Raw genomic sequence first — 23947 nt, 5'->3', positions numbered from 1 at the left:
CAAGAACATGGGCGCTGGAGGTATTTGGCAAGGTCCTCGGCTGCTGAGCAGCCCCTCTTGTGTGGTCATACCCATGGTCTCTGGGCTTCCTGCCTGAGTTCTGAGAACACATGTCCCCTTCTAGAGGCAGCTGCCACAGACCCTCCAAAAACAGCTACTGGCTCCCCACTTGCTGGAGGCTCCACTCCACGTGCCATACTCCATTATTTCCTCCTCCCTCTCTTCTACCCCTCCTTGCTGCGGTGCTTCCTCCACTGTTTGTCTCCCTGCCTCCATTCCCTCCCCTCCTGAGGGGCCTTCTTCTGTTCCCAGGGTCCTTCCTGCTCTCTGACCTCTAGGTGTAGCTCTACCTCCCCCAGGCAGCCTTCCTGGGCCACCCCAGCTCGTGCTGATGTCCCCCCATTCCTCTTGCCTTCTCAGGTGGCCTGTGGGCCTGTAGCCCCACAGCTCAGGGAAGGTGCCGTTCCTCTGGAGGAGATATCCTGTCCTAAGAAATGCAAGCTACCCCAGTCAGTTTAAGGAAATTTAAGGAGAGAGGGGGTTTCTAGGAGGGCAGGGACCCTCATGAGCCTAAAGCCAGGATGCGCTCACTCTGGAAGGTAGGGGCCTACCCCTGCTGCTCCCTCCCACTCCTGAGTGTCCAAGGTCTCCTCTCTCAGCCTCTCTCCTGAGTTTGTATCTTCCTCTTCATCAGCTTCCTCTGCTTTAGGCCCAAATATGGATGCCTGGGCCCTGGCTTCAAAATCTTCCCAGTCCAGTGCTCACTGTGGAATGAGGGCACCCAGACCCCACTACTAGGGGCTGGGGTAGAGAACTGGGTTGACCCCTGGGTCAGGTGACTTTCCTGGACAGTCCTGGAGGCCAGCAGGACAGGGTCACATGATCCCTGCAGGAGCTCTGGCTTTGGGGGGTGTGGTTAAGCCCTGGGGTGGGGGTGGGGGTTGGAAGAGCAGGTACTGTAGGGAGGAAATAGGTGTGGATCCCACACAGTGGGTACAGGGAAGCAAGATACCTCATAAATGTCGACAGACTCAAGAACTGGCGCCAAGGCTTCAGGCTGGACCTTGTACTTCTGCCCTTTTCATTCCCAGCGTCCCAGCCACGGACTGACAACAGCCTTTCCAGAACCCGGTTTGTTTTTCTCACTTGTTTACAAAGGTGGCCAAGAGGTGCCAGGAAGACCTGAGTCTACGCCAGGCCTGCCACTCAGCAGCTTGGTGAATCTGAGCAACTAACAAGAGATTTCTGAGTGCTCTTATCTACAAAGTAGAGATTCCAGGAGCAGCCACAGGCTGCTGTGCGGGGCAGCTACAGGAGCTATTGGAGCCCAGGGTAGAGCTGAGTGGCCAGCACTCACATGGGAGGGACCCAGAGAGGGGTGTCTTTTGATAGTGAAAATTGGAAATCAGGATGCTGTGTTCCTGTGTAACTGACAGTGTTTCTGCCACATAAAATAGGTGCATCTTATAATTAACGGCGTCCTAGATTTGGTGAAATACAGAATCATTGCCAGTAGTGCTAATCTGGGGAAAACTAGTATCTTTGGGTAAAAATGTCCCCATCTGCAACATAGCCACGATGTCCCTCCTACAGCCAGCCACCTTCGAGGCCAAAATGAGACCACATCGGTAGACAGTTTGACACTGCCCATCCTTCCCGCCCTCCCTCCTGGATGGCACCAATTGGTGGACAAAAATGGGCTTTGGGCAAACAGGGCCATCAGGAGCTGGGAGCCCGTTTGTTTATCTGTGGAGGGGGAGGTCTCAGCACTGAGGGCCAAGCAAATATTTGAGGTTATGGATTAACTCACGCGCGGTTCAGGCTGTCATGGCGGCGGGACGGCGACCTTGCAGTCTCTCCCTGGCCCACCCCAGTAAGGCCCCTTCATGGCAGGTCTGTGAGGGGGGACGGGGGTGGGAACAGCAGATGTGAAGGTTGAATGCTCCAGCCAGGGTTCCAGAAGCTGGCTGGAGCTTGGGCTAATGGGACGTCAGGACTCTGCCACAGGCCGGGCCAGGGTGCTGGCTGGCATTTTTCAGGCCTGGGTGCCACAGTTCCCACGGGCCTTCTTCCCAGACTTGGAGGCAAGTGGAAATAGTCTGAGGGTCGCCAGGGACCTGGGACATCGTAAGGGCAGCTTGGAGCCCAGGACTCCCCCTACTCCCCATCTCACCCCCTCCTCTAAACCTAGGGTGTCTGATTCAAACAAATATCACAAACAGCCTCCGGCGGGGGTGGGGGGTCAGAGAAGGCAGAAAGTGAGGTCAGATGGAGTGGGGGAGGTTGCCAGTGGGGCCGGCAGGCCTACTGCTTGGGGTTGGAGGCAGTGGAGGGATTGCTCCTCAGTTTCCAGCCTGCAGGAGTACTTCTGGGGCTTCGTGGGGCAGCAGGCAGTTTGGGGCAGGGGTTAGGATTCGAGGCCTGGACACTGGGCTGGGGTCCTAGCTCTGTCAGGTCCCAGTTGTGGGTTTTCAGTAAGCTCCTTCTCTCCTCTAAGCTTTGATGTGACCACCTTCTATGAAATGGGGTGAAGACACCTCACTCGCAGGCATTGTGAGCTTTTTTTTTTTTTTTTAAAGATTTTATTTATTTATTTGACAGAGAGAGAGAATGATCACAAGTAGGCAGAGAGGCAGGCAAGAGAGAGGAGGGGTAGAGCAGGCTCCCTGCTGAGCAGAAAGCCTGATGCGGGACTCGATCCCAGGACCCTGAGATCATGACCTGAGCTGAAGGCAGCGGCTTAACCCATTGAGCCAACCAGGCACCCCGTTTTGTGAGCTTTAACTGAGAGAATAAAAGCCAATATTCCCAAGCATTTGCTGTATACAAACCCTGTTTTAAGAGTATTATGTGGATTAATTAATTTAATTCTCATAGGGTTACTATAAGGCAGAAATACAGTTTTTCTAACTAGGAAACTGAGGCATGGAGCCGTTAGGTATCTTGCCCAGCATTGGTGTCCCGGAGCTGGGATTTGCACCAAGTGGTTGACTTGGTGGCCTGCTTTCTGAACTATGTATAAGTTGTTCGAAAAATACCATAAATGTCTGATAAATATTAGTTACGACTCTTAGCCTGGCCATTAAATCAGCAAAGTCACCACTTCCTGTCCTCAAATAACAGGGCAAGAGAGGGCACTTGCCATGGCCCTTTTGTGCTGAGTCCTTTTGATCTTCCCCAGGAATCTGTGTCCTTTCCACCTTTTCTCTTCATCCCTCAGATGCTGGGCAGCTGCTGTGATCCTAGCCCCACACAGGCCAGGACACTGAGGGGCTAGTAGCTGTCTGGGTAGTGAACAAGGACCCCCCCAAGCCCTGGCCCTGGCAGTCAGCTCCCATCTGGGGCAGGGGTGGTAGGCAGAGCAGGGGCTGGTGAGGCTGCTGGAAGCTCAAAAATCCTCCTCAGACAGGTGGCAGCAACTCCAGAATGTGGCAGCTCGCAAGCCTCTTACTGTTGGTGACCATCTGGGGAATTTCCGGCACACCAGTTCCTCCCGGTAAGGCCACTGTCCTTCCCTGGGATCATCAGGGTCTTCACAAGGCCCTACACAAGGCCCTCATACTTTGCAGCATATCCTCTGAGCCTCAGAGTGACAGGAGAGGCACCATGGGGAGGAGCAACCTGACAGTCCCTAAAGGCCAGCTGCTTGAATCCAGTAGCCCCCGCCCCTCCACCCTAGGCAGGGGTGGGGGGACTGTGATGGCAGAGTACTGTGGTGACAGCAAGGAGCCCCAGGGGGTATGTCATGAAGTTCCCACCTCCAGTCTGGGAGTGGGCCACTGGGTCCCCTGGGCCTTTCCCTTCCATCCACTCACTCCCTTAACTGTGAAAGCCCGAAAGCTGAAAGCCAGGACTGGCTAGCAACCACACTGCCACAGGGCAGCCTCTCCTCCTAGACACGTGTATGGTGACTGCCCAGCTTCACCCCTTGACCCCCTTGACTCCCAGCCAACAGGAGAAAGCCAGGGTGCATGAGGAGGTCTGAGGGGCAAAGAGCTGCCAGTGCCTTGCAGCAGCCCCCCTGCCCCAGTCTCCTTGAGGCACACCAGCTGTTGTTGGCATTTGAGCTCCATATTGAGCTGCTTGTCTGCCTGGGAGTGGGGACTCCTACCTGTGGTTCACTTGGCTCCTGTATCCAGACTCAGGTCAGATGCCTTCCTTTCCTGGACACTGCACTGCCTCCTCCAGCCTGTCTTGCTCACTCCCCTTACTTGGCCCCTTCATCCCAGCTATAACCAACAGATATCTCTCAGAGCCCAAGGCACAGGTCTGCTGTCTTCCAGGTCTGCCCTGCTCCTGAGGGGAAGGCAGAGGAAATGCTCCACTCAGGAGAGGTCAAGGGGGGTGGAGGTGGGGAGGTGGGGGAGATAAGTGGGACAGTCAAGATAGGGTTGCACAGGGGTACTGGGAGAATAGCAAGACAGAGTGACGTTTGCAGTCCTGGTAATAACAACATCCAGCCAACATGTGTCACTGAGTGCTCATTTCTAGGTCAGGCACTGTGCTGTTTGACACCATTACCTCATCCTCATGTTTGTACAAATAAACTGAAGTTTAGAGAGGCAAAGGCACTGGCTCAAGGTCACATGGAGGTCAGATTGGGTCCAAAGGGAGGACTGTCTGTCCAGCACATATCCTCTGAATGGCCAAGTCTCCTGTCTTCCCCCGCTGGCCATCTGCTGTATGTGGAGGAAGAGAGCAGAGGAGCAGCAGAGTTTTAAGTCCTGAGGGCTCAAGACAAAAATATCTCCTGGGCCTCACTGCAGAGTGGCCCCACCCTAGACCCCTCTCCCTAATGAGCTTCCCTCTACCCCCCAACCAGACTCAGTGTTCTCCAGCAGCAAGAGCGCCCACCAGGTTTTGCGGATCCGCAAGCGCGCCAACTCCTTCCTAGAGGAGATCCGGCCAGGCAGCCTGGAGCGGGAGTGCATAGAGGAAATCTGTGACTTCGAGGAGGCCCAGGAGATTTTCCAAAATGTGGATTACACAGTAAGGCCATCTGGCTGGGTGCAGAGGACGAGCCTCAGGGGCAGGCTGGTGGCCAGCAGGGGTCTGGAGGAACAAGATAGGGCCCCACTGCTGAGGCCCTCCTGGGAGTCTGGGGAGGCAATGGGCAACAGCCCCTTCTCCATCCAGCTTGCTTGGGGGTGAGGAGGGTGAGTGGAATGAAGAAGACGCTGGCCCTACAGTCTTGGTCAGGTCACACATGACTGCAAGGAACAGAACTCTGCAGTTAGCTCCAGGAATAGGGAATTTGGGGAAACCTTAGGCTCGGATTCCCAATAACCCCACTGGAGGAAGTTCAGTCCGCCCTCTGCCCATAGCTGGCCCCTGCCTCCCCTGTTCTCTGTGACCAAAATCCCACCTTCTCTATTTCCAGCCACACATCTGCCTATCAGGGGGTGTGTGACCCAAGATTCCCTGATGTCTGTCTACATACACTCCCTCTGTGCCTCAGTTCAAATTCTCAAGAGGCAAAATCTGATTGCTCGGGGGATCAGAAGGGAAGTCCACATCCTCTTTGGCTGCCAGGGCGCCGTGGTGGCAGCCCTGAGGCAGAAGGATGGATTGGTAAGGGAGGTAGCTCTCTGATACAAGGCTCAGACCCAGTCCATCTCAAGAGCTTACTTGAGCTACTAGGACAAGAAGTTGTGCTGCTACCTGGGATGCAGGTCTATAAGGTCTATAAGGATGCCCTTCCTTATTAATTCAGGGCTTCCAAGACTAGGGTGGGAAACTCTGGTCTGTCCTTTCATCTGCTACCTCCTTGCCTAGATCACCACTGGCCTTTTTCCCAAACAACCTCCTCAACAGATGCCCAAAGGACTTTGTGCAGCCACAATCTGAGCACCTTACCCTAAGGTCTCCTAGGCCCAGCAGGGCAGAGCCACTGCTACAGGGAGGGGTTTAATGTTGCAGGCATCCAGCTGTGGATCTCCCGTGTGGTGGTCCCAGATCACCAGCAGCAGCAGCAGCAGCAGCAGCAGCAGCAGGAACAGGGACTTGGTCAGACAAGCAGACCTTCTCAGCAATCCATGTCTAACCAACAAGGTCTCCGCTTTGAGAACACAGGCTTAGGGAAAGACCACATGCATGAGAGGTCCAGAAAAGCCCAAGAGAGTGACAGAGGCTGGAAGGAGGCAGAGCAGCTGGGTGGGAGATTTGGGTCGCTTCCAGTGTAAAGGTTGTTGCTGTAGCAGGCAGTCCAGAGAGCAGGGTTCCAGCTGCACTGGGGGTGGGGTGGGGTGGGGGGGTGGTACCTGGGATGTGGCTTGGACATGGGCAGCAGGGGGCAAGGAGGAGTGTGGTGGTCCTCCTCAGAGGGCAGTTGCACCAGCGGCTGGCAACAAGCAGGGGTAGACCCCTCTTTGTCCAGAAGCCCTTCCCTCCCCTGCTCTACCTAGGCCAGACTCAGGGGGCACCCCCTGGGCTCCCTATATACTTATACATGGGCTGAGGCCTTTGACCCTGTCCCTTTTCTTCACAGCTGGCCTACTGGTCCAAGTACTTCGGTGAGTGCGCTCTAGACCCCAGGCTGCGGTGCCCCTGCCACCCCCCCCCCCGTTTTTTTGAGCCGCTGTAGGGGCGGGGCGTCCCGTCCCCCCCCCCCCCCCCCCCCGCTGGAGACACCAATGACGCCCCTCCTCCCATGTCGCAGACGGGGACCAGTGCGCGTCCCTACCTTCTGAGCACCCGTGCGACAGCCCGTGTTGCGGACACGGCACATGCATCGACGGCATTAGCGCCTTTGGCTGCAACTGCGACGGGGGCTGGGAGGGTCGCTTCTGTAGGCACGGTGAGAGAGCAGGCCGCGGAGGAGGGTGGGGGTCGGGAGACGGGGTTCTTGGGGGCCCGGGGGGCGGGGCGGGAGCCGGAACGCGCCGCGCCACCCACTCCTGGCGCCTCCTCCCCTGTCCGCCCAGAGGTCATCTACTACAACTGCTCGGTGGACAACGGCGGCTGCGCGCACCACTGCCTGGAGGAGGAGGGCGGGCGCCGCTGCCGCTGCGCGCCGGGCTACAAGCTGGAGGACGACCACCTGCAGTGCGAGCCCACAGGTGAGCGCCCCCCAAACCGGCGGTGGGGGCGGCACGAGAGGCTTCCAGGGAGTGGGCGAGGAGACGGGCCGCCCCTGCACCGACAGGGTGCTTGGTAGTGCAGTCAGCCTGGGAGTTGTGTGGGTGCCCTTGGGTCGCTTTCCCTCTCTTGCCTGCCTTCCTCCAGGTTCCCCAGCTCACCTTGGGGACAACTTCCGGAGGAGCATGAGCCCATATGAGCTCATCTCCCAAACTCTGAGTGGGTGTTAGGGGCTAGGCCTCCAGCATCTTCCTTCATCCACCTTGGGTGGCTTTATTTTCTGAAGACACCTCGTCCAGCTTGGCATCCCAGCTCCCCTCTGGCTTCCCTGAGGAGAGACAGGAACCTTGAGTCTGCCTTCTTTTCTGTTTTCCTTCTTAAAACATTTTAATTTTTATCAACTTTGTATATGTCCTAGAAGTGAGAATTTTACAACTCTTATCATGAATTTCAGCAGATTGTTTCCCAGTATGGGTCTTTTGTCATTCGTTGTACAATGCCCTTGATGGAACCTTTTCATGTGGAAATTCCTGTCTACTGCCTCAGGCACATTTCCTTAGTTATTTCTTTGATATTCTCCCATTGCATTCTCTATTCTCACCTCTGGGACCTCCCATTACTCAGATCTCCCCTCCTTGGGATCGCTTCTCTAGGTTTATTTTCACTTCTGTTTTCCATCTCTTTGACTTGGCTTCGTGTTCTTTCAGGGAACTTTCCACAATGTTATATTCCAACCCTTTCACTGGGAAGAAATGTCTAACCTTTTATTTTGAAATAATGATTCACGGGAACTTACCAGGAAATGCCTGTGGACCAGCTGGCCTAAAGGCTTTCTAAGAGGCCATCAGAAGCCCCAGGTCACTGGTAGAATCCCTATTGCCAAGCTCCTCAGGTCCTCCTCAGAGGCCGCTTCCTGAGAGGAATTCTCCAGATTCATGTTTGACTGGGCATAGCCTGCCTTCCAGCCCCCCTGGAGCAGAGTAGAGAAGAGGAGCTGGCATCTGTCCAGTCTGCAGATATCTGCGTGATTCCGTCTGGCCAGCCTTGCATGTCACTCTTTCCTGTGGCTGGAGGCCCACAGATCACAGTCTCTGGTTCACCCTGTGCAGAGAAGGCACCTGTGGTCTTTTTCAGGACTGAGAGAGGAGCCAAGCCACTGGGGGCCTGAGACAGAGGACTTGGGCTTTGGCAGTTTCATTTCTAAACTCAGCGTTCCTGTCTGTAGTCCCACCCTACACTGACTGTGTCCTTCAGAAACACTGAGGCTTCTGGAGGGTTCTGTAATAAAAAGCAGTCTGCTGCTGGAATTGTATTACTGGCTAAGGTTTTTGCTTTCTCAGTCAGCCAAGTTAGTTACCATGTCTAGCCTCTGGAATTTTTTGCTTTTGTCTGTCTCTATTCTTTGCCACTATGCAATTCTTCTGCTGATGGTTGCCCATAAACTATCCTACAAGTCTAAATCTTTCAACCTAGCATGCATGGTTCAACCCAGCCCTCGGTTCTCTGTCCTGTTCTCTGTCCTCTTGGCAGGGGACCTCACAACCGTGCTCAGAGCTACTTTGGGGGCTCCCCCAGGAATGCCCACCACTTCCTCCCCATAATTTCTTACCTGTGTTAAGAGCTTGGTGGTATCCCAGCATGAGACTTTATTTTATGTACCTCAGGGACTGCTCCCAGCAACTTCTGGAGGAGCAAATACTGAACTCTGCAAAGTTTAATCTGTCCGGGGACACACAGATAGGTAGTGATGGTGCTTGGTCTGGCTCTTACCGTTAGGTGGCACTGTTTGTTGACTGACTGACTAACACAAGGGGATGTGCAGTTTACTAGAACTGGGTGCCTCAGTGTCACCTAGCCTTTTAACCCTACAATGGAGCAAACTAGCCTGCAGGCAGGAAGTAGACAAAGATGGGAGGGCAGTCTTGGGGAGTAGTGCCTGGCAGGAACTCACTTGCTTCCCCTGTCTTCAGTGAAGTTCCCTTGTGGGAAGCCAGGGAAGCGATTGGAGAAGAAGCGCAAGCACTTGAAACGGGACACAAACCAAACTGACCAAGTAGATCCAAGGCTCGTCAATGGGAAAGAGACCAAATGGGGAGAGAGCCCCTGGCAGGTGAGATGAGAAGCAGCTGTTCAGCAGTTGGGGCAGGAATCTCTGAGCCCCTACTGGGAATTCCTGATCAGAATGCACAGATGGAGAGAGGAAATGCTGCCTTCACTTGGGGTGGGGGGCAGTGCTAATGGCGAAGCAGTTTAAGGGAAATCCAGGGGTACCTGATGGGAGAGTAGTGGTCGGGGCAGCGTGAATTGGGCACAGGGGCAGGGGGCAGATGTGCAGGAAGGTGAGTTATAGTTATAACAAAGAGCTGGAAAGATCATGTGCTGCTGGTGGCACATTAGGCCAGGGCCTGGCTTATGACAGAGGTCTTGCTTGGGTTGACCCTGCAGTACCTCGCCAGCCTTACCATGGGAACTAATGCTTTAAATGGTCCCAGGCACTGGGTGGGAGGGAGGGGTACAGAAAATCAATAAGCAGAAGATTGGCAGGCCTTGGGGATAGATCCTGCGAGGGTCAGGCCCATAAAAACAGCCACTCAATGGGACCAAAGCCAGGATGGCCAGGGGGATAGGGGCTTATGGAATCCTGAGGGGGATACTCAATACAACCTTGAGGCTTCAAAGGCATCTTAGAGGACTTGAGTCCCAGCCTAAGTCTCAAGGTTGGGCAGAACTTTCTGGGTGCTGCTAAGGATGACTGTAGCAATAGCATGGGCAGAGGCAAGGAGATGCCCTCCAACAGTCCAGCTCTGTAAGACAGAAAATGCCAGCAAGGGACCATAAGTCCATGCTGTGTGACCATGAAAAACTGACCAATGCAAGCTTGAGAACCATGCTGTGGCTGTGCCAAGAACTGTAGGCCCAGACTTGGAGCTGTCAGAGGTAGTGTTGTGATGTCACTGTCTACTCCCATTCCAGGTGATCCTGCTGGACGCAAAGAAGAAGCTGGCCTGTGGGGCAGTGCTCATCCATACCTCCTGGGTGCTGACAGCCGCCCACTGCATGGAGGGCTCTAAGAAGCTCATCGTCAGGCTCGGTGCGGGCTGGGGCTAGGCAGGAGGGCACCACCAGAGGCCTTAGTGAGCTTTGGGGACCCTCGTCTTTGGGGTGCTTGAACAAGAGGCTGCTTGAGTGAGTCCCCTGGAAGGTGTCTGGGGAGAAGAGGCCTGTATGCTCCCCGCAGCTACTCTTGTGGTATTTTAGACACAGTGGCACCTGTTGTTCTGCAGGTAGGGGATTCTTTTCCAATCTGGTGCCCAAGTGCTTACATACACATGTTTGCAAAGTGAGGGGGGTCTCTCTCACACACACACACACACACACATACCCTCGCCTCTTTATTCACACTCACACGAACAGGCTGTGTGTGTGGGTCTCTGGCACCTTAGGTGTGGAGATCCACAAGGCATCCACATGGCTTGGGCTCAGGGCCATGCTTCACATGACTGACAAGAACAGAGCTGAGCAGCAGAGGCCCCAGCATCTTCCCGGCTGCTTTCCTGCAGTAACCCAGGGCCACAAGCCTGGGCCCCCCTCTACCAATTTCTGGAGGGGGCTCTCCACTGTTCGTGCAGAAAAGAAGGAAAAGGTATATTGAGGATGACCAAATTCATATTCTCTACAATTGCCTCCAGCATGACCAAAGTCCCATGGCCTCCAGTGGCACTCAGTTTAGAATTCTCAGCTCCCTGCACTGCCCCTGCCGCTCCAGGAGCCATCAGCCTTGCTGGAGAGGATCTTGTCCCTTGCGTGTGATCCAGATCTTTCCTGGCAGAGCCTGTGTCCTGTGGGTCCTCTCTAGGTCTTGCTGTTCTGGCCCTGTCCCCATCGTGGCTTGTCACTGCCTTGTTTTTGGGCCAGCACTGCTAGAAGAGTTGTGTCCCTCCACTTCCCAGTGTGGATCTGATCTGTGTCCTAGGCTGCCATGCTGACCACCCACAGCTGCTTACTTGCCAGGGCTCACTGCTCCATCTGGGACTGAGTATTAAATTCCAGTCGGAATTATGCCCCTTTAGGACTGACACCCCAGCTGTTACCACTGGCAGGGATATGAAGCACAGACTTTTGGCACTCGTAACTGCCTGGGAGAAACAGCGACCACTCCAGGTGTGGACCCACTGGTTGCCCCAAACCGCTCTTAACTGCTCCTTTGTCCCACAGGGGAGTATGACCTGCGGCGCTGGGAGAAGTGGGAGATGGATGTGGACATCAAGGAGATCCTCATCCACCCCAACTACAGCAAGAGCACCACGGACAATGACATCGCACTGCTCCGCCTGGCCCAGCCTGCTGTCCTCTCGCAGACCATCGTGCCCATCTGCCTCCCAGACAGTGGCCTTGCAGAGCGTGAACTCACTCAGGTTGGGCAGGAGACTGTGGTGACCGGCTGGGGCTATCGCAGTGAAACCAAAAGGAACCGCACCTTCGTCCTCAATTTCATCAATATCCCTGTGGCCCCGCACAATGAGTGCATCCAGGCCATGCACAACATGGTCTCTGAGAACATGCTGTGTGCGGGCATCCTTGGGGACACACGGGATGCCTGTGAGGGTGACAGTGGGGGGCCTATGGTTGCATCTTTCCGTGGCACCTGGTTCCTGGTGGGCCTGGTGAGCTGGGGCGAAGGCTGTGGGCGCCTCCACAATTACGGCATTTACACAAAAGTTAGCCGCTACCTTGACTGGATCCATGGCCACATTAGAGCCGAGGAGGCCTTCCCTGAGAACCAGGTACCTTAGCATCCCTCAGGCTTGTGTCTGAACCCCAGAGGCCACTTGTGGAATGGGGCTGGATTGCTGAATGGGAATATTTGAGAAATTAAAGGGGACATGTGACATGCACATCAGTTACAGTTCTGTCTGTCTTTGAATCCTTTTTTTGTGCTGTTCTGGAGAGAAGTAACATTTGTGGAGCGTCTACTGCATTTCCCACACTTTAGGAACACAATCTTATTTAACTTCCAGAGCAGCTCTGTGGGGTGGGGAGGAGTGGTTCCAAGTTCGGTGAGGTCTTAGGCTGATAGCATTTGGAGGGGGCTCTCTATATGAAGAAGAATAAAAAATGTGACTATGAAACTGTGAGAGACCTTCCCAGGGTCTTGAAAGGAGCCCACACAAAACAGATCTGGAAGCCAGAGCTTTACAGTCAACCCAACAATGAAGGCAGAGGTTTTGAACTCATATTACAGAGGAGGAATCTGAAGTTCAGGAGGGTTTACATGGTGAAATCAGGATTTAAGTCTAAGTCTGACTCCCAAACCCCTATGGCCCTGTCTATTCTCCACTGTTCTTGGAGAGCAGCTGTGTTGAGCACCTACTGGGCGTAGAGACTATTATCAATCCAGTGGAGGAAGTAGCCAGAGACTCAGAAGGTGTTGGTTCAGCTCAGCACGAGCTCACAGTGTAGTTGGGGAAGCTCTTTAAGGACAATTTCACACAATCATGAACAGCAGTAAGCAAAAGGTTCTGTCTTGACCCAGCCTTCTAAGAATGACTGGATGAGACAGAGAAAGAAGTAAGGATGTACCCAATAAAAAGGGATAGAGGTGAGACAAGCTGAGACAATTAGCTGAAAGTCATACAAGGAATCTAACTCTGTATGGCCTTGGCCAACTCATTCTCTCATCTGGGCATTATAAAATAAAGGGATTAAATGAAAGCTGTGGTTCTCAAGCCCATCTGTCCATTAGAACCTCCTGAGGAACTTTCACAGACATCTAGCTAGAATTGCACCCTTGGAGACTCTGGTTTAACTGATTTAGAGTAGGTGACCCAGGCATTGATACTTTAAAAACTCCCTAGGTGATTTAAAAGTGTAACTGAGGTTAAAAACCACTAGACAGATGGTCTTTAAGGGCCATTTCTTCTTGGATAGGCACTTTTCCCAAGCCTCAGGCAGCAATCTCAGAAAGGATAGCAGGAGTGAGACAATAGTGAAGGAGACCTTGACTTGTGATTATAACCAGCTTGTCAGATCAGAGCTGCTAATCACATCAGAGAGATACCAGGACCCATGGAGTTATCTATATTCAACCACAAGAGAAGAACTGTGCCTGAGAAGGGGCCTGCAAGATTCATCTCTTAATACACCCAGGAGAGGGGTAGATGGCACAGCTAGGAACTGGGAGAAAGACAGGCCCAGAGTTTGAACCACCTCCCAATTAGTGCATTGGGCCAGCATCCCTGACACTTGTGGGACATAATGGATTGAGAGAGTGACTGCATGCTGGATGCCTTTGCACAAGGTGAGCTTCCCATAAAGACAGTTAACTAGCATGGATGAGAAAAGTCGGGCATGACAGTATGAGGAGCATAGTGAAAATTATGAAAAAAAAAAAAAAAGAAAAAACATTTAAAGTCTCTGGAAATGGTCCTAAAGGCAAGAAAACAAGAACAAAGGTACATCTTTTAAACACACCCAAGAAAACTGCGTCTGTCCAACAGAAAACAAAAAAGGAGACTAAAAATAAATAAGCACTACACATAAATACATTTCATTCCTATATAATAACAATGAGCATGTCCAAATCAAAACTAAAAACACAATACCACTTCCAACCACCCTAAAGAAAATAAAGTACTTAGGGGAGCCTGGGTGGCTCAGTGGGTTAAAGCCTCTGCCTTCAGCTCAGGTCATGATCCCAGGGTCCTGGGATCAAGCCCTGCATTAGGCTCTCTGCTCAGCAGGGAGCCTGCTTCCTGCCTCCCTCTCTGCCTACCTCTGTGGCTACTTGTGATCTCTCTCTCTGTCAAATAAATAAACAAAATCATATTATATATATATATGAACAAAAAAAAAAAAGAAAAGGAGAATTACAGTCCAACATTAACAATGAACAGGATACAAAAGTTTTCAACAAGAGACTAGCAAATTGAATCCAACAGTACATTAAAAGCATTATTCACCACAATCAAGTGGGATTTTTCTTGGCTGTAGGTGTGGTTCAATATTCACAAATCAATCGTGATACACCACATAACTACAAGAAAGGATAAGAATCCTCTCAATAGATGCCAAAACATCATTTGACAATATATAGTACCCATTCTTGATAAAAACCTTCAACAGAGTAGGGATAGATGGAACATACCTCAACATCACGCAGGCCATATATGAAAGAACCACAACTAATATCATCTTCAGTGGGGAAAAACTGATGGCCACTCTCACCATTACTCTTTAACCATTATTGGAAGTCTTAGCCTCAGCAATCAAACAATAAAAAGAAACAAAAGATATCCAAATCAGCAAGGAAGAGTCAAACTCTCACTTTTTACAGACAACATGTTGCTCCATGTAGAAAGCCAACAAACTTCACCAAAAAATTGCTAGAACTAATATATGAATTCAGCAAAGTCACAGGATATAAAATAAATGCACAGAAATCTGTTGCATTTTAATAATGGAGCAGCAGAAAGAGAAATCAAGGAATTGGTTTCATTTACCATTATACCAAGAACCAGATGATACCTAGGAATAAACCTAACCAAAGATGTAAAAGATGTGAACTCTGAAAACTAGAGAACACTTATGAAAGACATTGAAGAGGACACAAAGAAATGGAAAAGCTTGGATTGGGACAACAAACATTGTTAAGATGTCTATACTCCCCCAAATAATCTACACATTTAATGCAATCGTTATCAAAATACTACCAGCATTTTCCATAGGGCTAGAACAAATAATCCTAAAATTTGTATGGAACCACAAAAGACCCTGAATAGCCAAAGCACTCCTGAAAAAGAAAAGAAAAGCTGGAGGCATCACAATTCTGGACTTAAAGCTTTATTACAAAGCTGCAGTCATCAAGACAGTATGGTACTGTCACAAAAACAGACGCATAGATCAATGGAACAGAATGGAAAACCCAGAAATGGACCCACAACTATACAGTCAACTAATCTTTGACAAAGCAGCAAAGAATATTTAGTGGAAAAAGACAGTCTTTTCAACAAATGGTGTTGGGAAAACTGGTCAGCAACATGCAGAAGAATGAAACTGGACCACTTTCTTATACCATATACAAAAGTAAAAATGGATGAAGGATCTAAATATGAGATAGGACACCATCAACATCCTAAGGAGAAGACAGGCCACATCCTAAGGAGAAGACAGGTTGACCTCAACCATAGCAACTTCTTACTAGATATATTGCTGGAGGCAAGGGAACAAAAGCAAAAATGAACTATTGGGACTTGATCAAGATAAAAAGCATTTGCACAGCAAAGGAAACAGTCAACAAAACCAAAGATAACCAACACAATGGGAAAAGATATTTGCAAATGACATATCAGATAAAGGGCTAGTATCCCAAATCTATAAAGGACTTAAACTCAATACCCAAAGAGCAAATAGTCCAATCAAAAAATGGGCAGAAGACATGAACGGACATTTCTGCAAAGACGACATCCAATTGGCCAACACACACATGGAAAAGTGCTCAAATCACTCGGTTATCAGGGAATTACAAACCAAAACCTCAATGAGATACGGCCTTACACAGTCAGAATGGCTAAAATTAACCAGTCAGGAACTGACAGGTGTTGGAGAGGATGCAGAGGAAGGGGAACTCTCCTACACTCTTGGTGGGAATGCAAGCTGGTGCAGCCACTCTGGAAAATAGTGTGGAGGTTCCTCAAAAAGTTGCAAAAAGAGCTACCCTATGACCCAGCAATTGCTCTATGGGGTATTTACCTCAAAGATACAAATGTAGTGATCTGAAGGGGCATGTGCACCCCTATGTTTATAGCAACAATGTCCAAAATATCCAAACTTTGGAAAAAGCCTAGATGTCCATCAATAGATGAATGAATAAAAAAGATGTGGTGTATATATACAACAGAATATTATGCAGCCATCAAAAATGAAATCATGCCATTTGCAACAACATGGATGGAACTAGAGGATATTATGTTAAGCAAAATAAGTCAAGGAAATCAATTATCATGTGATCTCATTAATATGTAGAATTTGAGAAAAAGGCAGAGGATCATGGGAGAGGAAAGGAAAAAATGAAGTGGGATGAAATCAGAGAGGGAGACAAACCATAAGAGACTCTTTATCTCAGGAAACAAACTGAGGGTTGCTAGAGAAGAGGGTGGTGGGAGGAATGGGGTGGCTGGGTGATGGACACTGGGTAGGGCATGTGCTATGGTGAGCGCTGTGAATTATGTAAGACTGATGAGTCACAGACCTGTACCCCTGAAACAAATAATATATTAAATGTTAATTTAACAAGAAGACATATAGATGGCAAATAAACATATGAAAATATGAAAAAAAGAAAATCTTACCATTTGTGCAACATGAATGGACCCTAAGGTTACTATGCTAAGTGACATAAGTCAGACAAAAAAAGACAAATACTGCAGTTTCTCACTTATATATGGAACCTAACTAACTAACGGACCACCCAACCAACCAACTAAATTCATAGATGCAGAAAACAGATTGGTGGTTGCCAGAGGAGGAGATTTTGGGGGTGGGAAAAATGGGTAAAGAAGGTCAAAAGGCATGAACTTCTAGCTATAAAATAAAAAAGCCTTGAGGATGTAATGTGCAACATGGTGACTATAGTTAATAATACTGTATTGTATTTGAAAACTGCTAGAAAGTAGATCTTGAATGTTCTCCTCACAGAAAACAAACTTTGTAATTATGGCAATGGATGTTAACAAGACTTATTGTAGCAATCATTTAAAAATATATACAAATAATCATTATTTTGTACACCTGAAACTAATATGATGTTAAATGTCAATTATATCTCATAAAAAAATAAAATAGCAAGGAGAAGGAATTAAGAACTGTTTTTCTAGAATCTAATAAACTCGAAAACATAAATGAAATAGATACATTCCTGAAAACATAAGAAGAAAACTGAAGTGGTGCTGAAAGCCATCCTTCTCCCCTTCCAAACCTCAGCCATGTGTTGTTTTGTGCCTGTGAATTCTATCAAACTTTTAAAAAAAGATTTATTTATTTATTTGACAGAGAGAGAGAGAGAGAGAGAGAACAAGTAGGAAGAGAGGCAAGTAGAGACAGAAGGGGAGGCCGGCTCCCTGCTGAGCAGAGAGCCTGATGCGGGGCTCAATCCCAGGACCCTGAGACCATGACCTGAGCTGAAGGGAGAGGCCAACCCACTGAGCCACTCAGGCACTCCTCTATCAAACTTTTAAAGAACAGACAGTTCCCAACTTAAACAAGATCATACTTTAAAATGAACAACAATAACTGCAAAGCCAGCAACAGCTTCCCAGCTCATTTCATATGTAATGCCATAGATATCTCCCAGCTGGTGCCTAAGACTTGCTGCATTACCCGGAACCTTCATATCCTCATCTAAGAACTTGGGTTCATATCCACTATATCCCTAGTGATTGTAAGGATAAAACACAATAAAAATCTGCAGAGTCTCTGGAGGTATCAGTGAGCTCCTCCCTCCCCTTCTGTCCTTACTCCTTCATGCAAAGTTTGGGACTGAGGGTCACAGTAACTGAAACTCCTTTAGAGATGGGAGTGTTCTTCACAGGCTGAGTCATCTATGAAAGTGGGAGTTCAGTACTCCATTGGAAGCCAGTCATGTGCAGAGAGTCCTGCTCTGGGGTTGCTGCTGAGGAATTGGGGTTTCTGCCTCCTAAGGAGTCCTCCACCCAGCTTAACCAGGGGCAGAGAAGGGGTGGAAAGACAGATGGGAAACTGCTAGCTAAACTGAGGCCAAGAGGACCAGGGAGAGATGGAAGGAGGTGGCAGGGGGTGGGGCTTGTGAACTCGTGGGCACAAGTTCAGGAATAGATGGACTAAGTCCCAAGGGAAGCCAGGGGAGACTGAGCAGGGAGATGGACCCCAGGGAAGAGATGGCTAGCCAACCCCAGCTGTCTCAGGGGAGGCTGAAGGCTGAGGACAGGGATGAGGGTAGCAGTATTGATCACTCTCACTTAGCTAACCTTGTGATGGCAGTGGTCTCACAGCAACTGGGAGGGAAAGTACTACTGACTCTCTTCATATTGATGTGGAGGAAAGAGAATCAGTGGGACTCCCTAAATTGTCCCTAATGAAGGAGTCATGTGGAACTTGTGGTAAGCTTCAAAGTCTTTGTTCTGTCCCCTGTGACATGGAGCCAGGTTGCAGGTGAAGGAGAGAAGTCATGTATGGTTGGGCAATGGCAGAACTTGGGCTCTGTCAATATTTAGAATAGGTCAATCATTAGCCAGTTTCAGACTTGCCCCTTGTCAGGTTCCACTGGCAGGTGCTGGGCTAGGCCTGATCCTAGCTATAGCCCTTCTGGGGACTCCATGGGGTTTGGCCAGGAAAGTAAGTTTTAAGCAAACCCAGATCACACAGCAAGTCAATGGGAGAGCTAAGCATGAAGTCCAGGTCTTCTGGTTTCTAACCTATGTCCTTTCCCTTTCCATCACCCTGTGCAATGAGTGCAAGGGTCAGTGTGGACACTGAGGTCCCACAGAACCCCTCATCAGACAGGAGAGCACTGCACCTGTTTAAAAAAAAAAATCATGCATGTGCTTAAACAATCACATGGTGCAAAGGACTTCATAAGATTAATCACAATCTGCCATTTCATCTCTCCTCCTTTTTTTCTTTCTTTCTTCCTTTCTTCTTTCTTTCTTTACTTCTCTCTATGCTGATTTGAAGAGTTTCTATCAATCTGTCTTCAAGTTCAGTAATTCTGTCTTCTGTGTTCAATCTCTATGAAAGCTGTGCAATGAATTATTAATTTCAGAAGTCAAAGTTTTCACTTCTGGAGTGTCCACATGATTTTTCTTTTCATATTCCATTTCTCAGTAGAAAATCTCCAAATTTCCACCAATTTGGCCCACTGTTTTCTCTATCTTCTTTAATACATTGTGGGTCTGTTTGTGGGTCTACGTATATTGGTTCCTTTCTTCTTATTTATTGGTTACATTTTTTGCTTCTTTGCCTGTCTCAAAAATTTTTTTTAGAATGCTGAAAATTATTTAAAAAGGAATCATAGCAGCTTAAGATTGTATTTTTTTTCATATCAGAAAATGTTTCCCCTTTCTGGTTCAATCAAGAACTAAGTTGGTATCAGCTGGTCTTTCAGCAGACATTGAAGGCCATAAAGAAGTGGATGATACATTCAAAGTGCTGAAAGAAAAAAATTACAACCAAGAATATTCTATCTAGAAAGTTTCAGAATAGAAGGAGAGATAAACAGGATAGGAACAAACAAACAAACAAAAAAAAAAAAAAAAAGGAGAGAGAGAGAGAGATAAAGTGTTTCCCTGAAAAACAAAAGTTAAATTTCATCAACACTAAACCAGCCTAATAAGAATAAAGGAAAAAAAAGAATTGTTTTTTGTTTTTAAACATTTTATTTATTTATTTGATAGACAGAGATTACAAGTAGGTAGAGAGGCAGGCAGAGAGAGAGGAGGAAGCAGGCTCCCTGCCAAGCAGAGAGCCCGATGCAGGGCTCAATCCCACGACCCTGAGATCATGACCTGAGCCGAAGGCAGAGGCTTTAACCTACTGAGCCACCCAGGCGCCCCCCAGAAAAAGAATTGTTAAAAGGAATTTTTTACATGGAAAGAGAAGGCCATAAGTAGAAGTAAAAAAAATAAGAAAGGAAAAAATTTCATAGGTAAAAGCAAAATACAGTAAAGGTAGTAGGTTAATCACTCGTACAGCCAGTTTGAAGGTTAAAACACAAAAGTAGTAAGATCAATCATATCTAAAAAAATTAGTCATGGAATACACAAAATAAAAAGATGAAAAACATGACATCATACACATAAAATGTGGAGGGAGAAGTAAAAACTTAGTTATCTTAGAGTGTGTTCAATCACTTGGACCATCAACTTAATATAGACTGTTACACACGTCAAACGTTCATATGGACCCAATGATAACCACAAATTTTAGAAAAAGATACACAAAAAATAAAAAGAAAGGAATCCAAGCATAACACTAAAGAAAGCCATCAAGCCAAAGGGAAGAAAACTACAGAAGAAGAAAGAGGGAAGAACTACAAACACAGCTGGAAAACAACAAAATGGTGATAATTACTTTGATTGTAAATGAACTAAATGCTCAAGTCAAAAGACATAGGGTGACTAAATGGCTAAAAACAAAACCAAAAACAAAAGCCATCTATATGCTGCCTACAAGAGACTCACTTCAGACCTAGACAATACAGACTGAAAATGAAGGGATAGAAAAATATATATCATACAAATAAAAAAGGCTGGGATAGCAATACTTACATCAGACAGAATAGATTTTAAAATAAAGATGATAGCAAGAGACAAAGACCTAGTGATAAAAGGGTCAATCCAATTAGAGGATATAACAGTTGTAAATATTGATACATGCAATGTAAGAGCACCTAAATACATAAAGCAAATAGTAACAGACATAAAGGAAGAAATCAACAATAATTCAACAATAGTAGGGGACTTAATAGCAGATCATTCAGATAGAAAATCCACAAGGAAACAGTGGTTTTGAATAAAACATCACATTAGATAAACCTGACAGATATATATAGAACATTCCACCCAAAACAAATAGAATACACATTCTTTTCAAATGCATATGGAGCATTTCCTAGGATTGATCACATTAGGCCACAAAACAAGTCTCAATAAATTTAAGAAGACTGAAATCATATCAAACAACTTTTCCAACTACAACTGTATGAAACTAGAAATCAATTACAAGAAAAATCTGGAAATAATTCCAAAACATGGAAGCTAAACAACGTGCTACTAAATGATAAATGTGTCAACTCAGAAATCAAAGGGGAAACCAACAAATACATGGAGACCAGTGAAAATAAAAGCACAAGGGTCCAATATCTTTGGGACACAACAAAAACAGTTCTAAGAGGGAAGTTTATAGCATTAGAGATCTACCTCAAGAAATAAGAAAAATCTCAAATAAACACCTAAAGGAGCTAGAAAAGGAGAACAAACAAAACCCAAAGGTAGCAGAAGGAAGGGAATGATAAAGATCAGAGCAGAAATAATGAAATAAATTAAAAACACAGGGGTGCCTGGGTGGCTCAGTGGGTTAAGCCTCTGCCTTCAGCTCAGGTCATGATCACAGGGTCCTGGGATTGAGCCCGGCATCAGGCTCTCTGCTCAGCAGGGAGCCTGCTTCCCCACTTCTCTACCTGCCTCTCTGCCTACTTGTGATCTCTCTCTCTGTCAAATAAATAAATAAAATCTTTAAAGAAATTAAAAACACAATAAAAAAGACTAATGAAACCAAGAGCTGGTTCTTTGAAAAGATAAACAAAATTGACCCACTTTTAGCATGATTTAACAAGAAAAAGAGAGAACTCAAAATCAGAAATGGAGGAGAAATAGCAGACACCATAGAAACACAAAAGATTATAAGAGAATATTATGAAAAACCATATGCCAATAAACTGGACAACCTAGAAAAAATGGATAAATTCCTAGAAACACACCATCTTCCAAAATTGAATCAGGAAGAAATAGAGAATTTGAACATATTAATTACTAATCAAATTGAATCAATTAAAAAAAACCAACAAATAAAAGTTCAGGATCAGGCTTTACTGATGAATTCTATCAAATTTTAAAGAAGAGTTAATACCTATCCTTAAACTATTGCAATAAAATAGTAGAGGAAGGAAAACATCCAAATTTATTCTATAAGACCAGTCTTACACTAATACCAAAACCAGACAAAGACACTACAAAAAATGAAACAGGCCAGTATCTCTGATGAACACAGATGCAAAAATCCTCAACAAAATATTAATAAACCAAATTTAACAATACATTAAAAAAGTCATCTACTACAATCAAATGGGATTGTGGTTGCAAGGTTGCAAGAGTGAATCAATATTCATAAATCAGTCAATGTGACATTAACACACATTAACAAGGGAAAGGCCAAAAAGTGTATGATCATCTCAATAAATTCAGAAGCAGTGGTGTGGAGAGTTAGGTGGTGGGTATTAAGGAGGACATGTATTGCATGGAGCACTGGGTGTGGTGCATAAACAATGAATTCTGGAATACTGAAAAGAAATAAAATAAAATGAAAAAGGAAAAAAATAAATTCAGAAGGAACATTTGACAAAATACAACATACATTACAAAATACAACATACACTCTCAACAAAGTGAATTTAGAAGGAACATACCTCAACATAGTAATGGCCATATATGAAAAACCCACAATAGCATCATACTTAATGGTGAATAATTGAAATATTATCATCTAAAATCAGGAACAAGACAAGGATCTCCATACTCAATACTTTTTTATTCAACACAGTCTTGGCTGCAGTAATCAATACTAATCAGACCAATAATAATAACAGTAAATAAAAGGAATCCATCTATATTGGTTAAAAAGGAATAAAATTGTCACTATTTGCAGATGACATACTATATATAGAAAACCCAAAAGACCACCAAAAATCTATTAGAACTGATAAATGAATTCAGTAAAGTCACAGGACACAAAATTAATATGCAGAAACTGTTCCATTTCTATACACTAATAATGAGGTAGCAGAAAGAGAAATTAAGAAAACAATCCCATTTAAAATTATAACACTCTCTCCTCCAGCAATCCAAGATGCCAAAGGAAAAGAAGGCTAAGGGGTGGTCCCAGGCCTTGCTCTTGTGAAGAAGCAGGAGGCTCAGAAGGTGGTCAGTCCCCTGTTTGAGAAAAGACCCAAGAATTTTTGGCATTGGACAAGACATTCAGCCCTAAATTTACCTCACCTGCATTGTCAAATGTCTCTGCTACATTCAGCTGTAGCAGCAAAGGGCTATTTTCTACAAATGTCTAAAAGTGCTTCCTGGAATTAACCAGTCCACCCAGGTCCTGGACTGCTAAACAGCTATTCAACTGCTTAAGCTGGCCCACAAATACAGACCAGAGACAAAGAATGAGAAGAAGAGATTGTTGGCCTGGTCTGAGAAGAAAGCTGCTGGGAAAAGGGATGTCCTCACTAAGAGGCCACCTGTCCTTCGAGCTAAGGATAATACAGTCACCACCTTGGTGGAAAACAAGAAGGTTCAGCTGGTAGTTATTGCACATGGTGTGGATCCCACTGAGCTGGCCTGAGTCATAAGTTTGGTGTTCTTTACTGCATTATCAAGGGGAACACCAGGCTGGGGTGTCTTGTTTCACAGAGGTTAACTTGGAAGACAAAGGAGCTCTGCTTAAGCTGGTGGAAGCTATTAAGACCAATTACACTGACAGATATGGTGTGATCCACTGTCACTGGGGAGACAATGTCCTAGGTCCAAAGTCAGTGGATCACATTGCCAAGTTGGAAAAAGCAAAGGCTCAAGGACTGGCCACCAAACTGGACTGAGTGGATGCTGTTGAATTTTCTGTAAATAAAACTAACAAGAAGCTGTCTTTTAAAAAATAATAAATAAATAAAATGACACCAAAAATTTTTTAAAAACCCTAAGAATAAATTAAATCAAAAGGTGAAAGACCTATACTCTGAAAACTATAAGATACTGATAAAAGAAATTGAAGATGACCAGAACAAATAGAAAGGTATGCCATGCCCATGGATTAGAAGAATTACTATAATTAAAATAAATGTCCATACATACCCAAAGCAATCTACAGATTCAATGCAATGCTTATCAATACAAACAGCATTTTGTACAGCATTTTGTACATTTTGTATTTTGGAGCAAATAATTATAAAATTTGTATAGCGAGTATTATGCTAAACAAAATAAGTCAGTCAGAGAAATACAAATACCATATGATTTCACCATATGTGGAATTTAAGAAACAAGACAAATGGGAGGGGGGAAAAGAG

The 23947-nt window shown here is 46.7% G+C and overlaps 1 protein-coding gene and 1 pseudogene across 5 annotated transcripts; both read left to right on the top strand.

Annotated features, from left to right (window-relative positions):
• The first annotated feature begins 1786 nt into the window (after positions 1–1786).
• Positions 1787–11972, top strand: PROC (protein C, inactivator of coagulation factors Va and VIIIa). 5 transcript variants are annotated; one of them, XM_004777783.3, is made up of 9 exons: positions 1787–1873; positions 3410–3496; positions 4823–4989; positions 6488–6512; positions 6659–6796; positions 6924–7058; positions 9048–9187; positions 10051–10168; positions 11293–11972. In XM_004777783.3, exons 1-9 carry the CDS (start codon positions 1828–1830, stop codon positions 11868–11870), a joined length of 1434 nt encoding a protein of 477 aa, XP_004777840.1. In that variant the 5' UTR covers positions 1787–1827; the 3' UTR covers positions 11871–11972. The 5 variants fall into 5 exon arrangements, with proteins under 5 accessions (XP_004777840.1, XP_012904056.1, XP_004777839.1 ...); XM_004777782.3 differs by having other exon boundaries at positions 1788–1893; positions 3406–3496; XM_013048601.2 differs by having other exon boundaries at positions 1806–1873; positions 3406–3496.
• Positions 11973–17987: 6015 nt separating this feature from the next.
• Positions 17988–23479, top strand: LOC101679964 (annotated as a pseudogene).
• The last annotated feature ends 468 nt before the right edge of the window (positions 23480–23947 follow it).

Source organism: Mustela putorius, unplaced genomic scaffold (genome assembly GCF_011764305.1).
Source record: "Mustela putorius furo isolate JIRA1106 unplaced genomic scaffold, ASM1176430v1.1 tig00003867_pilon_pilon_pilon, whole genome shotgun sequence".
Taxonomy (NCBI): Eukaryota; Metazoa; Chordata; class Mammalia; order Carnivora; family Mustelidae; genus Mustela; species Mustela putorius.
The sequence above is the reverse complement of the archived record's forward strand: the minus strand, read 5'-3'. Positions and strand labels throughout refer to the sequence as shown.

Coding starts and splice junctions, on each gene's coding strand:
- PROC (XM_004777782.3), top strand. CDS start 1,828: ATGGCGGCGGGACGGCGACCTTGCAGTCTCTCCCTGGCCCACCCCAGT. Junction 1,894..3,405: donor GTAAGGCCCCTTCATGGCAG/GTCTGTGAGGGG, acceptor AATCCTCCTCAG/ACAGGTGGCAGCAACTCCAG. Junction 6,513..6,658: donor CTACTGGTCCAAGTACTTCG/GTGAGTGCGCTC, acceptor CCCATGTCGCAG/ACGGGGACCAGTGCGCGTCC.